This window comes from Raphanus sativus, chromosome 9 (genome assembly GCF_000801105.2).
Source record: "Raphanus sativus cultivar WK10039 chromosome 9, ASM80110v3, whole genome shotgun sequence".
NCBI classification, from domain to species: domain Eukaryota; kingdom Viridiplantae; phylum Streptophyta; class Magnoliopsida; order Brassicales; family Brassicaceae; genus Raphanus; species Raphanus sativus.
In genome coordinates this window covers 4640532-4653455 of record NC_079519.1, presented here as the reverse complement: position 1 = coordinate 4653455, position 12924 = coordinate 4640532, and the positions used below count along the sequence as shown (strand labels likewise).

Sequence of the window (12924 nt, the reverse complement as noted above, 5' to 3'; positions counted from 1 at the left end):
ATGTGCTCAACACCGGGCCTGGACACATCTGCCGATATAAACATCGAGTTCAGGTCCGAGATATGGCCTGCCTGCACCGAGTTTTCCAAGTTGTGGGCAGTCGATTCCTCATCCGCATCCAAGGAGCCTGCCGTTATCGTCGGTGGTGAACTTAAGAGCCCAAATAGCGCGTTTAAGATAGAAAAAGCTGCAGAAGCACACACTTACAAGTTGACCACCTCATACGGAACCGTTGGAACAACCCCAGGGCCTTGGTTTGGTGCACCAAAGCTACTTGTCACCAATGATGGGGATAAGACCTTATTCGTCAAGTTTGTGAGGTTGATAATGATGCTACTACTTCTACTTCTCGTGTTGAGAAGTTAGCTAGTCTAAGAATGTTCCCATTCTACTAGTCATGATCATGTAATGTCAAAAAACAGCCTGAGACTCGTCATGGCCAAAAAGAACGGTTGAGATAATACCGGCACGCATGTATGTGAACTCGTCTTTACTTTCATAAAAATCAAATAAATTTGTGTTTTCAGCGCTTTATGAGACATACCTTTTACATTAAAACCATATCCGATAATCTTAGTTCTAAATTGTCATGACATAAAAATCCTAAATCCATTTTTGTACCAATCAAAGTTCAATTGAACTCGAAGCCTCTCTTTTTTTTCATTTACCCTTTTACACTACACCGTGATATGTAGTCGATAAATTGAGAGTTTTTTTTATTACACTAAGATATCTCAGACCTATAGAAAGGTCTAGACAAATCTTCAAGAAAGGTATAATCCATTGATGTCTTCGAGTATTCAAATATATCATAAACAATGATCTTATATCTGTGTGGCCAAACAGTGAAGCGTAACGGAGTCAGGGCTAAATTTAGGCCAAACAAAGTGAAACATTGGCTTTGTTCTCCCATATTTTTTTTGATATTTCTTACATGGTTTAGACCCCCAATTTCTGAAATCCGACCCTAAATGGAATACCTTAGAATCTAAGTTATTTACCAATCCAAAACTCGTTTGCGAGTTCAACACCGCGTGCTTGATTAAGGGTTTGACTGGTGTAATCGTAGCGGTTGCGGGGATGGTTGCGGTTTTAAGCGTTTATAGAGATTTGTACTACTAGTACAGCAGTTAGAAATTTTTGCATTTGCGGGACTTTATGACTGGTAAACTATCAAACGCAACATCTGTTAAATAATAAATTAATATTATTTACATTTTATATAATTATAAAAATATTAAAAATCATAATAATATAATAAATATAAAAATTTTATTTATCAAATCATATTATTAAATTTTAAAAATTTATAGAAAATATTTGTGTTTTAAATTTTTATAATATAAATTAAAATATAATATATATACATTTTACAATTTCTGTTATTTCAATTTAATATTTTTATTGAATATTTTTAGTATTATTTTTATTTATTTTGTTTTAAAAGAAAAAAAATTTACCCAACCCGCAACCGCAAACGTTAGCTGAAACCAATTTTTGATTTTATGAGGTTTGGAACGGTTTAAAGCGATTTGTAGCGTTTCTGTGATTGTTTTGAAACGCCAACAACCGCTACGAACCGCAAAATCTGCGTTTGCGGGTGGTAGTGGAAACCAGTCAACCCCTAAATCCAGAGTTCCAATCGAAGTTTTCTCAGTTTTATGAAAACTTGACATTTCAACAATGCCAAATTTCACTAGAAAAAGAGTAAGACATTAAATTTTGCAACATTCTTTGTAAAAAAATGTGCAGACACTAATTAATAGTTGACACAAACATATATTTTTTCGTTTCACAAAAAGTGTTACTTTTACATTTTTCACGTATATTAAAAACACAATTGTAGTGATATATTTATGTTTTACACATATTTAACAAATATTGTTGAGATAAATTTTTTTTTTGTGTAAACGTAACACAGTTTGCAATCAATATAATATAAAATTATATTAAATTTTTAAATAACATTTTAATGTAACAAAAAATATTAAAATGACACTCTTGTAAAACCGATGGAATATATATTAATTCAGTTTATGTATATTATTTTTAATCTTATCCTCTCTCTCTCTTTCTCACTATTTAACTTTTGGGAAAATTGTTTTTTAGGCCAAAAAACAACAACTATGTCTCATTAGTCTAATCTCTTATTTTATGTCCTATTAGGCTAATTTTTTTTTCAAAATGGCAATAATTCCCTTAATTTTAAATTAAAAATTAAAATTTCAATTAAAAAACTAATTTTAATATTAAAATATATTTTTTTACTAAAAGATTAAAAACTTAAAATTAATAATCTCAAAAAGGTTTCGATTTATTTATATTTATTTAAAAAAATAAAGTTATTTTTTTTAAAGTTTCGAAGTTTTTTTTAAAAAAAATATTTTACATTGTAAAAGATGCTTAATATATCACAATATTTTTTTATTTATTTTTGAATCGTTTTTTCCTTTAAAAAAGATTTTCTATTTAAAAATGATTTCTATTTTTGTTTAAGAAACTATTTTACTATTTTTTTAATAAAACGATTTTCCATTTAAAAAAAAACGATTTTCTATTTTTTAAATCATTTTTTATTAATAATTAAGAAAACATAATATTCCCAAATATTCTATTATAATACTATCCTTATCTATAGAATATATATTTTAGAATACAGCTATCAAGTTAGAAATCGATTTCTAATAGTTTTAGATTTATAATAATATGTATATTATGATTTGTACAGGTTTTAGATTTATAGTAATGTTTAGATTTCTATTTCTACAGATCTTAGAACTATTTGTTAAACTTAGAATGTGTTTTCCAAATATTTTTAGATTACTATTATTTATTTAGAATATGTATTCTAAACATATTAGATTTAATGAAAAAAATTGGAATATATATTCTACTATGTAGAATGTGGATTTTAACTTTTTTAGAACATAATATGAAATCATCAATTAACATTTTTTAGAACTGAAAAATATATGATCAAGTTGATATAGGTATTTCATTAGTATTTATTATTTTTTGAATTTTTTTTGTTTGTAAAACTATTTATTTGATTTATTTTAGAAAATATCAAAGGGTATTAGAGAAAAAAATATACAAAAAAAAAGATTAGACTAATGGAACATAGTGGTTGTTTTTTTGCCTAAGAAAACAATTTTACCTTTTTAAAATTATTAAAGCCGAAGAGAAGAAGATTTTTTAAATTACTTTTAAGAAATTTGCTAGAAATTTGGTTGTGTATAGTAAGAAAAGAATTAGTAGTAATATATACTTATATAGATTGTAGGCTAGAAACGAGGATAAATATTAAACATCAAAAGGACAAGTTGTTCAAGTGGCAAGTTTCTCGATCATTCTGTGTTACTACTAGTCTCTCCAATATCAATATATAAACAAATAAAAACTATACATTATAACAAACACAAAGCACGATACCCCCAAATCTCAAAAACTTCTCTGCTTCTTTTCGTTTCTCTTCTCTTCTACTTTTACTCCACGTTTGCAAATCCTCTGCACCTATACACACATTTATTTCGATCTTTTATTCTCTTGTTCCTTCCAATAAACTCGTCGACTTTACCTTATTAACACATATTAAACGAGACCAAAGCTCTCTGTGGAACTCAACTCATTCTAGTACATCATCATCAATGGAGAAGGAAGACTTGTACGCTATTATGGATTTGAACAACGAATGTTCACAAGGAGATCTCAAACTTTCTTACAAGAACCTTGCTCTGGTTTCTTACAAATATTTTCTCTTTTCTTTTTCTTTTTGGTTCGTTTTCGTATCTTGTCTTGTCTAGTAGTGCCTGAATGCTAACCGGTTCTGTAATTTCTGGTTTATAATATGTGTTGTTTTTTCTTCCATGTGTGTAGAAATGGCATCCAGATCGGTTCAGTGAAGAAATTGAGAAAGACGAAGCCAATACGAAATTTCAGTCCATTCAACGAGCCTATTCTGGTAAGTAATCTCACCCACCACGTTTTACTTTTGAACCGGGCCTGATTGTGGCTCTTCGGTTTAGTAAATAGTTTGTGTTGTCAACAGTTTTGTCGGATTCGAACAAGAGGATGTTGTATGACATCGGAGCTTACGACAGTGATGACGACGAAACTGTAGTTTTCTCCTTATATATTATTTCTCCTTTTTACATTAAAACATAAATATAGAATTTTCACATTTTTTTCTTCTAATTATGTTGCGTTGTGTAGGGAATGGCTGATTTCATAGATGAAATGGTGACTCTGATGGCTCAAACTACATCTACGGTAACAAAATGAATTATCACTTGGTTTACTAGTAGTAATTAATTACTAGTAGATATAGTGATGGTAATGGTGTGCTTTTGGATAACTTGGAACGCAGGGAGATGAAACATTAGAAGAATTTGAAAAGTTGTTTCAAGAACTGTTGATGGATGATGTGAATCAATTCAAAACTCCTCCGTCATCTTCATTTCAATATGTACCATTCAGTTGCATGTCTGCTTCGGTGTATGGAGATGATTCGTCGAATGATGATATACCGAACAAAGCTAAAGTTGACAGTTACTGCTGTATAAGTTCTGGTGAGGTATTTGATCTGCTCCCTTCTCCAAAATGTATGGATATAAAACACATTTAATGATAATGTATATTGTAGGATACCTAGAAGTCTAGAACCTTGTTAAAAAAAATGAAGAAATGATAATATGTGTGATTGTAGGATTGAAAATGGATGTTGACACAGTTGATGTTTTTAATAAAGGTGAGTGGTCCATCGACGAGTTCTCGGGTTGGCAATAGAAGATCTAAGAAGTAGCTAGAGTTTACATATTCCTTTTTCTCTTTTAGATTGTCGCATAAATTTATTTTTCATCCATTGCAGTACTGTAAAATATGCTACGTAATTTTCTTTTTATATATATATACAATTTGTTTGAACTTGTACTTCGTCTGAATCAAATTTTGAACTCGTATAATACTCGTATTGTATCTGAACGAATAATACGAGTAAGAAAAGTTACATAGAACGAGACTATATTGTTTTATTAGCAAAACCCAAAGCTGAAGCCGAACTGACTGTAACTCTATCGTCTTGGAGATTCGTTGGGCGTTGTTGTAAATATTCTAGATCAACAAAAAAACATGAGACAGTCTACCAGCCAGATGAATTGGCCAGCAATAAATTGGCCAAACTTGTAGGAACCTTATTTTACTACCATACGACAACTGATATTTATAAAAATAATAAGAACAAAAATCAGAAATATAATACCGAAACAAATGAATAAAAAAAAATTGCAGAGTCAAGATGGTTAATCTCTTTCCTTAAAATTTTAAATGCCCCGTAGTGTGACGGTTGCATAGCGCTCAGATTCCCAGGATACAACTGCAGCATTGTTTCTGTTTACCATCACCGAAAAACAGAATCTATCGATCCTAGTTTTGTGTACTCTCAGACTCAAGAAATAAAAAATACTAACATAACCATTCAATATAGAAAAATGTGGTTTTTCTTTTGGTATTTGATGTATTTTCTTTTCTATATTGCCATAAGGTTTTATATAGAAAAATAATGAGAAGCATAAGTTTCATTTTTCAACATAAAATGAAACCTCCCATGGTGCACTAATGAAGTCTTTATTTCTTGTCATTATTATGTGAATTCATTTAACATTTTGACCAAGAAATTAAAGAATATAATTATTATTATTTGACTCATTCAAACAAAATAATATACTATAAATAGATTTCTTTTTTATATTTTATTAATATAAAAGATCACATATATTTGGTTTATAAGATTAAGTTAATGAACATGAAGTCCAACTAACAAATCAAAACTCAAATCCAAATATCTAATGTGTATATTTGTAATTTTATACAAATTTCTCAAATCATACATATTAGACCTCCATTTCTCATTTACACTAATTCTACTCTATTTTTAGCATATGAATACATTGCCTAAAAATAGTTCCAACAAAACTAAGTATGCTTTGTCAGAAATTTGGCACCAAGTTGATTCAGAATAGATAGGTCGAAGTTGTGGTGGGTCAAGTGCGACGACATCAGTGAGAGATGTTTGGTTGCAACTAGTAGTAGTATCTTTCTTCAAACTCAATAACGTTAGGAATAGGATATTTTTGTATGAAAGTGGGACCAGGAGACAAAAGCTACTCAACAAGTTGTCATTTGTTTTCTTTTAGACCTGCGACTCTGCGAGTCTTCTCTTCTCTTCCTTTCTTTTCTCTTTTTTAAAAAATATTTATTATATATTTGTACCGAAATTACTAAAATCATGGTTTTTCTTAATTGCTAAAATCATGTTATCCACTACCATAACTTTATGTGGCAAACAAAATTACAAGTTGAATGAAATGATTCAAAATTACAAGTTGGATAAAATGATATTACAAGTTGAATGAAATGAGTCATAATTGTCTCTTTTTTAAACAAGTTGCTAATTATTGGTGGCCCTTCTGCACTGAATCTGACTAACTACTTTTTTTCTAACTTTTGTGTAAATTCGCTGCTCATGTTCAAGTGAATTTGCTTTCACGAATCATGAAAATTATTAAATGCTGCTTAGACCTAGTGTTGATACATCGTATTGGAATCCTATATTCATATCCTGAGAAACAAAATCTCCAAATAGCCTGAAGCAGGCAGTATTACATAAATATCAACAATCTAAATAACAATGGCATTTTTCACTTGCAAAGCACAAAGGATTCCTTTACTTTCTCTACAGGCACATGCCAAGAATCTAATTTTAACTCCAAAAGCTTATTTAATGTACATGCAAAGTTTTCGAACTGTGACACTGAAAAGAGTTCCTATACTTTGTCCATCACTAAGTTGAATTACACCTCATGTTCTGAAGCTACATGACATTTATCACCAATCAATAGGTTTCTTGATTAGGTGTTATTACCAGCAGAGTTGTTCTTGGGACCTTGAAGCTCCATTGGGGAATTGGTGATGCTACCAACCGATCCATGTGTCTGAGAACTTAGTTGTGGACTCGCTGGACAAGCCTCAAGGTTGCTTGTGCTCATGGGATGCATCGCACCGGAGCTTATCTGAGGACTCATTGGAGTTCTTGGGTTCATTTGCTGGGGACTCATAGGAGTTCGTGGGTTCATTTGCTGGGGACTCATTGGAGTTCTCTGGCTCATTTGCTGGGGACTCGGCTGTTGCATCTGCTGCTGGGTAATTCCAGCTGATGGTGAGCTTACTTGGGGTGGTGATAGCACAGATTGAAGAGCGGAGGCTGTTGACTGTTGCTGCTGCTGCTGTTGTGGTTGTTGAGGCAGCTCATGTTGTTGTAGCTGCTGCTGTTGCTGCTCAGACTGAGATAACTGCTGTTGCTGCTGGGACTGACCTAACTGCTGAAACTGTTGTTGCTGCTGCTGCTGGAGTTGCTGTTGATTCATGTAAAGATTCATCCCAGGCATCAGCTTAGGTGGGCCCATGTTACCCATAGCAGCAGCTCGCTGTTGCAGGCTAGCGCGATTAAATGTATTCTGATCCATCATGGAAAGACCAGCTGAGCTGGGGTGCATCTGCCTGACACCTGACAAGCCACTTATTCCGGCTTGGGGAGCACCCATTACACCTCCTCGGTTTGCTAACCTAAGATTTGCAAGTACAGCAGCGCTTTGGTGTGGTGGTAATGCACCAGATCGGATCTGCTGGCTTATAACATTTAAATTTGATGCTGGATGATTCATTGGGTTCAGGCCCATATTACTGATGCCAGGACCAGACATCGATGATGAGATTCCCGTTCCTCCAATCCCTCTTCCTGCCATATTCAACTGGTTGCCAAAAGCTCCAAGCGCAGCAATATTGTTCCCCATGCTTCCCATTCCCATACCCATACCCATGCCTACACCTCCTTGCCCCATCATCATCTTTCTCTGAATTGCCGCCTGCTGCTGTAACATCTGCAATTGATGAGGTGAGTGCTTGTTCGCCATCTGACCACCTGGATGAATGCCAGAGTTCTGGCTCATCGAGTTGATAGCTGATAGCGGATTTGAAGGCATAGTCATAGATGCTCTCTGCATTTGTGGATTCTGCTGTGTAAACATGGACTGCTGATTTTTCTGCTGTAGCTGTGACAGTAGCGCCGCCTGTTGTTGTGGGTCAAGCTGTTGTGGTTGCATAGGCATGGAGACACCAGACAACAGTCCTTGAGACATTTGCATGGCTTGAGAATTTGCCGGAGGCAGCATCCTTGCATTTGCATGAATATTCTGGTTCGAGTTTATAGGCGCACTTCCATTAGTCCCCTGTTTTGGTGCCTCACTGGGCGCTTGTCCACCAGCTGCATCTCCATACTGTTGCATATCATTTGCAGAGTTACCTCTTGGAAACCCACTCGCTTGGCTGCTGCTTGGTCCAGCATCCCCACGATTTGACTTTGCCTGGATATGTTCTTCCATGAGGTATCCTTCACGGGACATCATCTGCATAAGCATATAAATTAATCCGTGAGCAGGGTTCCTTTAGAGCCAGGAAAGTGACATAAGCATTTCAGAATTCGAGAAATACCAGTGATTTGAATTCAGCAGCAAGTAAGTCGGCGATGTGCTGTGAAAAAAAGTGATGAATATAAGTCAGCTTTACATTGAGAATGCAAGTTGAAGATATATTGCTGATTTAAAAAGAATGCAGGTGAGTTTGATAACTGCTACATATCCGGTCAACTTACGGTATTGGGCAACACTAACAAATGATCTTCATACGGACTGGCATCACCATCATCTATGTCCCCTTGATACCATGCTACTGTCCCGTCGGGCTTCTCTGACATCACCAGTCTTGTTCTTATTCTAGGAACGAGGGAAGCAACAGTACCTGAAAATATGGAGTCGGAGTCGGAGTCAAAGTCAATCAAATGGAATTAAGTACCAATCGCCATATATCTGGTTAGAACAGAAACAGACCTTGCATTACACGGTCTACCCGAATAAAGTTCATGACTCTTGTCTTGTAAGTATTCATACTGCCACCAAGAATAGATTTTGATAATACTTTGTCCTCGTCTTTGAATTCCTCGTTGTAGGACAGTTTTGAAAAACAATCAATCAGGTACTGGTGAACGTAAGAGCGAGGTCTCCGACAATAGTCATCCACCTTATGCTTTTTGCAGTTTAGTTGGTACCTAGAAATAGAACAAAACCCCCCATTAAAGAAAAATATAACGATAAAGAACATCAAAAAACTTGTTCGTGCACCCATAGATATAATTAGTTTGTATAAATGCAACGAGATAAAGAGAGTAAGACAATGCATACAATACAATGGTCTAGTGTAAAGCCACAATCAGGAGAAGTATTATTATGTCAAAATCATTAAAAGGCTATTGGTTCGATTACTTGTTTCTCAGCTATACTAGCCGCAAGAAGAAGATTTTGATGGGAAAACCTCAACAAAACATGATTCATAAAAGCCATACCTTGCAGCAACTCGTTCAATTTTTGAGAATCTGTCGAGAATTGCGTGATCGCCCAAAGTTTGGGTTCCCACTGAAGGGCTCCTTGCATTAAGGGGGACACTCATAGTATTGACACTAACAGGAGAGCCAACACTGGCCATAACTTGCGTCTTAGTAAGAGAATTTGTCCTACGTTTTGGAGCCATTTGGTGTGGCCTTTGCTGCATAGCATCATTACCACTAGAACCCACGGACTGAGTAGCACCGATAGCGGGAATTGAAGTAACGGCCTTGTCCTTTTGAGCTGCTGCAACTGCTCCATAGTGGGTCCCCATTGAACCACCAGAAAACTCACCAGACTTCGACGAAAGTGGGGACTGTGGAGGAGCACCTGCTGATAAACGAGGGCTTTGAGCCGATACCCTCCTACTGAATTGTTCTTCCTTTTTCGGGTCTTTTTCAATCTGCTGGCCTGGATTAGCATTCCAGGATGTTTGGTGGAAATTTGATCTGTTAAATCCATTATAGGGCATCCTTGGCTGAATACGCGGATCCAAATCATTTGCATCGCTTCCCACTCCCGGCATATTGTTTCTGATATTACCATCAATTTTACCTGTCTCTAATGGCTCCTCTTTCGAAGTGTAACGCATTGGACCCTGTTGTGAAGTTGGAAATTGCATGGGACCAGCTTCCTGATTCAAAGCTCTTTCAAACTGCTGTGGTGAAAACCTCTGAATATTTGCATTTGGATACTGAATATTTCTACAAAGCATGTCTTGTTGTAGAAGCGCATTTTTCCAATTTGTATCGGTTCCATGAAGGCCATCCATTCGTTGCCCTAACTGTTGCTGTGGAACCCCATCAGGACCCATGTCTGAAACCCTTGTTCGCTTATTCAAACCAGGCATAGAAGACAGTTGTACTTCTTGGCTTTCTCTCTTTCTATGAAAAGATGCACCAGGGTTCATACAGTCAGAGGCATAAGGCAACATTGCATCTAGTCCTCCAGGAGAAGCTCTAGAGACACTGACAGAATTCGATCCTTGATCCTGCATGTTTCTAATATTTCCAGTTCCCATGTACCTTTGTTGCTGAGATGGTACCAAAGGCGCATCTTGCAAGGTCTGATTTCTTAATCCCGCCAGCATATTAGTACCAGGATTTTGAACAGACTGGTTGTGATGGGTTTGATGCATTAACAAATGTGCCTGCATATTTCCTCGCTCTGAACTTTCGGGAAGGCGATCAATGCAAACCTTTTTACCATGACTCTTGTTCTGAGACATGACTGTCACTTCTGTCATTTGCCTCAATCTCTTTCTCCGCAACGTAGAAAGAGACAAGTCGAGCTATGAAGTATAAACAAACTTTTTTAGACATTATAAAAGCAAGGGCGAAGAGAAAACACAAGTAGTCTTTTCAACAAGATATTACCTTGGCGGACACAGGGCTTTTACTCAGCCTATCGAGTCTGGGTACAGGATCCAGACAAAGTTCAGGTTGTATGGCTTTTAATATTCTGGATTCCACTTCCTACAGGTAATGTAAGGATTAATACAGAATAGTTTCAATACTCAGATATTAGACCTTTAATCCAAAAGACCAACAGTAAGTCAGTAACTACCATGAGATCACCGTATGTCCATGAGTTGTCTGACATTGATGGAATATCTTTTACCACATTCTCTAGTGACATCTTAAGGCGCACTTTATTTATCACAGGAGAGACTTTCTCAGGAGTATGTTTCCGATAGTCATGCACCTACAATAGTATGTACAAAAAATTAAAGAAAGCATGTTATGTAAGCTGATACCTGAGTAGTCAATTAGAGGAAAAATAAAGTTATTTATATGTTTCTTTTGTTTTTAATTACTCCAACGTGTTTCAGAAGAGTTCATGGTAAGCATAACCATGACAATTACAACTAAACTTAAGAACTTATGGAAGGCAATGCAGGAATTAGAACCATGGTAAATTATAACTAAATTCAAGCCTTCGGAATTTTTTTTCTTAGTTTTTGGGACGACCATGTGAGACTACTAGTTTACTTTTACTTGATGACAGGTCATGGAAGGCTTAGATTCAATTCCAATAGTACTGAATATAACTCACCTCACATACGACCACCCCGTCAACAAATTTGCATGGTATATCTTCCAAAATGTCCCCAGGAAGTCTACCAGCCTCAATAGCCTATAGCAACCAGAGAAAATAAAAAACATACTCAGTGGAATAATAGCTTAAAATGAATTTAACGGTAATTCGAGTAAGTAGTGCAGTCAAAGTTTACTTTGGGTTGAACGAGGGAAATGATAAACATCATCTTCACATACTAAATTTAACAGGAAAAAAAACATTTGCACTGGCATAAGATCCCAAACGTTAACAACTCAAAATAAATTCTTGAAAAGCCATAATAGAGATTTCACAAACTTCTTCAGCAAAAACCTTAACCAAAAAATAAGAATGCAGATCTAGTGTCTCTATTTAATAATACAAACTCAAAACTTACTTTCCAAGTACTTCATTAAATATTAACTCCATTTTATAAAAAAATATTTACCGAGAGTAGAGTCTCTGCTGCTCTATCATACGGATGCAAGACCTTTGGAGCATCTCTAAACGCTGTCTGCTGCACAGTCTGGTTCTCAAGAAAATGAAAAATTGGCGACTTAATTCAAAAAATAAATAGGAGAAAACTACAAGATAATAAACAAACTCATATAGAGACTCTCCCAGTAGATGAATCTCCATTACATACCTCAGAGGGTTTTCCAATGGAGTACCCATTCGGATAGAGACTCAACACAAAGGAAACTTCATGATCTGCAAATAAAGCCAAAAAAATCACCCAAATTTAAAGCATAGCTCGAGTTCACCAAAAAATTCATATGACTCTGCCAAGAAGCTTAACCTGGAGATACATGAATCAAAGATGCATCATCCCCACCACCACCATGGCTTTCAACAATGGCCTGAAATCAAAAAACACAATTGGCAATCTTTATTACAATGCAACATCGTTTTCACAGTGATGTAAGAACACAATTCCTCAAAATCAGATTTTTTTCACCACGATGATCTCAACTTCCCAAACCGGAATAAGATACACTACATTACCTTTGGTTTAGCTGGTAGAACAATTGATTTTGGATTCAATCGTTCTGGAGAGTCGGGAGCAACCGATTCAGTAGAAACCTTGGGACGGAACTTTCTACCAGTCTTCACTATCTTAAACGTTACACCCATGGTGGGGGCTCTTCACCAGAGATCAAATCTCAACCCCAAGTATGAAATTGAAACCTTATGAGCTCGAATTTTCAGATAAGATCACAGTACAACTCCAATTGCGTTCGGATCAGGTCGAAAAGGAGAGGAATCAATCAAAGAGAATCCACAAACACTGAGCTTCGTAGATGAGATCAGATGAGATTAAGGATTCTAAACTTCTAAAGGTTTAGAGATAATACAGAGATAACATCTTTTGCTG

The 12924-nt window shown here is 35.5% G+C and overlaps 3 protein-coding genes across 6 annotated transcripts; 2 read left to right on the top strand and 1 right to left on the bottom strand.

Annotated features, from left to right (window-relative positions):
- LOC108827287 (kunitz trypsin inhibitor 2-like) lies at positions 1 to 366 on the top strand. The gene has a single exon (XM_056994302.1). The coding sequence runs from the start codon at positions 1 to 3 to the stop codon at positions 364 to 366; it is 366 nt and encodes a 121-aa protein (XP_056850282.1).
- Positions 367 to 3346: 2980 nt separating this feature from the next.
- LOC108824318 (uncharacterized) lies at positions 3347 to 4929 on the top strand. 4 transcript variants are annotated; one of them, XM_056993830.1, is made up of 6 exons: positions 3347 to 3775; positions 3877 to 3961; positions 4049 to 4116; positions 4213 to 4269; positions 4367 to 4573; positions 4748 to 4929. In XM_056993830.1, the coding sequence occupies exons 1-6, from the start codon at positions 3692 to 3694 to the stop codon at positions 4799 to 4801; spliced, it is 555 nt and encodes a 184-aa protein (XP_056849810.1). In that variant the 5' UTR covers positions 3347 to 3691; the 3' UTR covers positions 4802 to 4929. The 4 variants fall into 4 exon arrangements, with proteins under 4 accessions (XP_056849810.1, XP_056849811.1, XP_018453227.1 ...); XM_056993831.1 differs by having other exon boundaries at positions 3357 to 3737; positions 4753 to 4929; XM_018597725.2 differs by having other exon boundaries at positions 3359 to 3737.
- Positions 4930 to 6593: 1664 nt separating this feature from the next.
- LOC108828182 (protein PHYTOCHROME-DEPENDENT LATE-FLOWERING) lies at positions 6594 to 12915 on the bottom strand. The gene is made up of 12 exons (XM_018601781.2): positions 12555 to 12915; positions 12349 to 12409; positions 12196 to 12260; positions 11998 to 12075; positions 11547 to 11627; positions 11058 to 11195; positions 10868 to 10966; positions 9452 to 10782; positions 8940 to 9157; positions 8705 to 8850; positions 8545 to 8583; positions 6594 to 8459 (listed from the first exon to the last, which is right to left on the bottom strand). The coding sequence occupies exons 1-12, from the start codon at positions 12681 to 12683 to the stop codon at positions 6906 to 6908; spliced, it is 3939 nt and encodes a 1312-aa protein (XP_018457283.1). The 5' UTR covers positions 12684 to 12915; the 3' UTR covers positions 6594 to 6905.
- Positions 12916 to 12924: the final 9 nt, after the last annotated feature.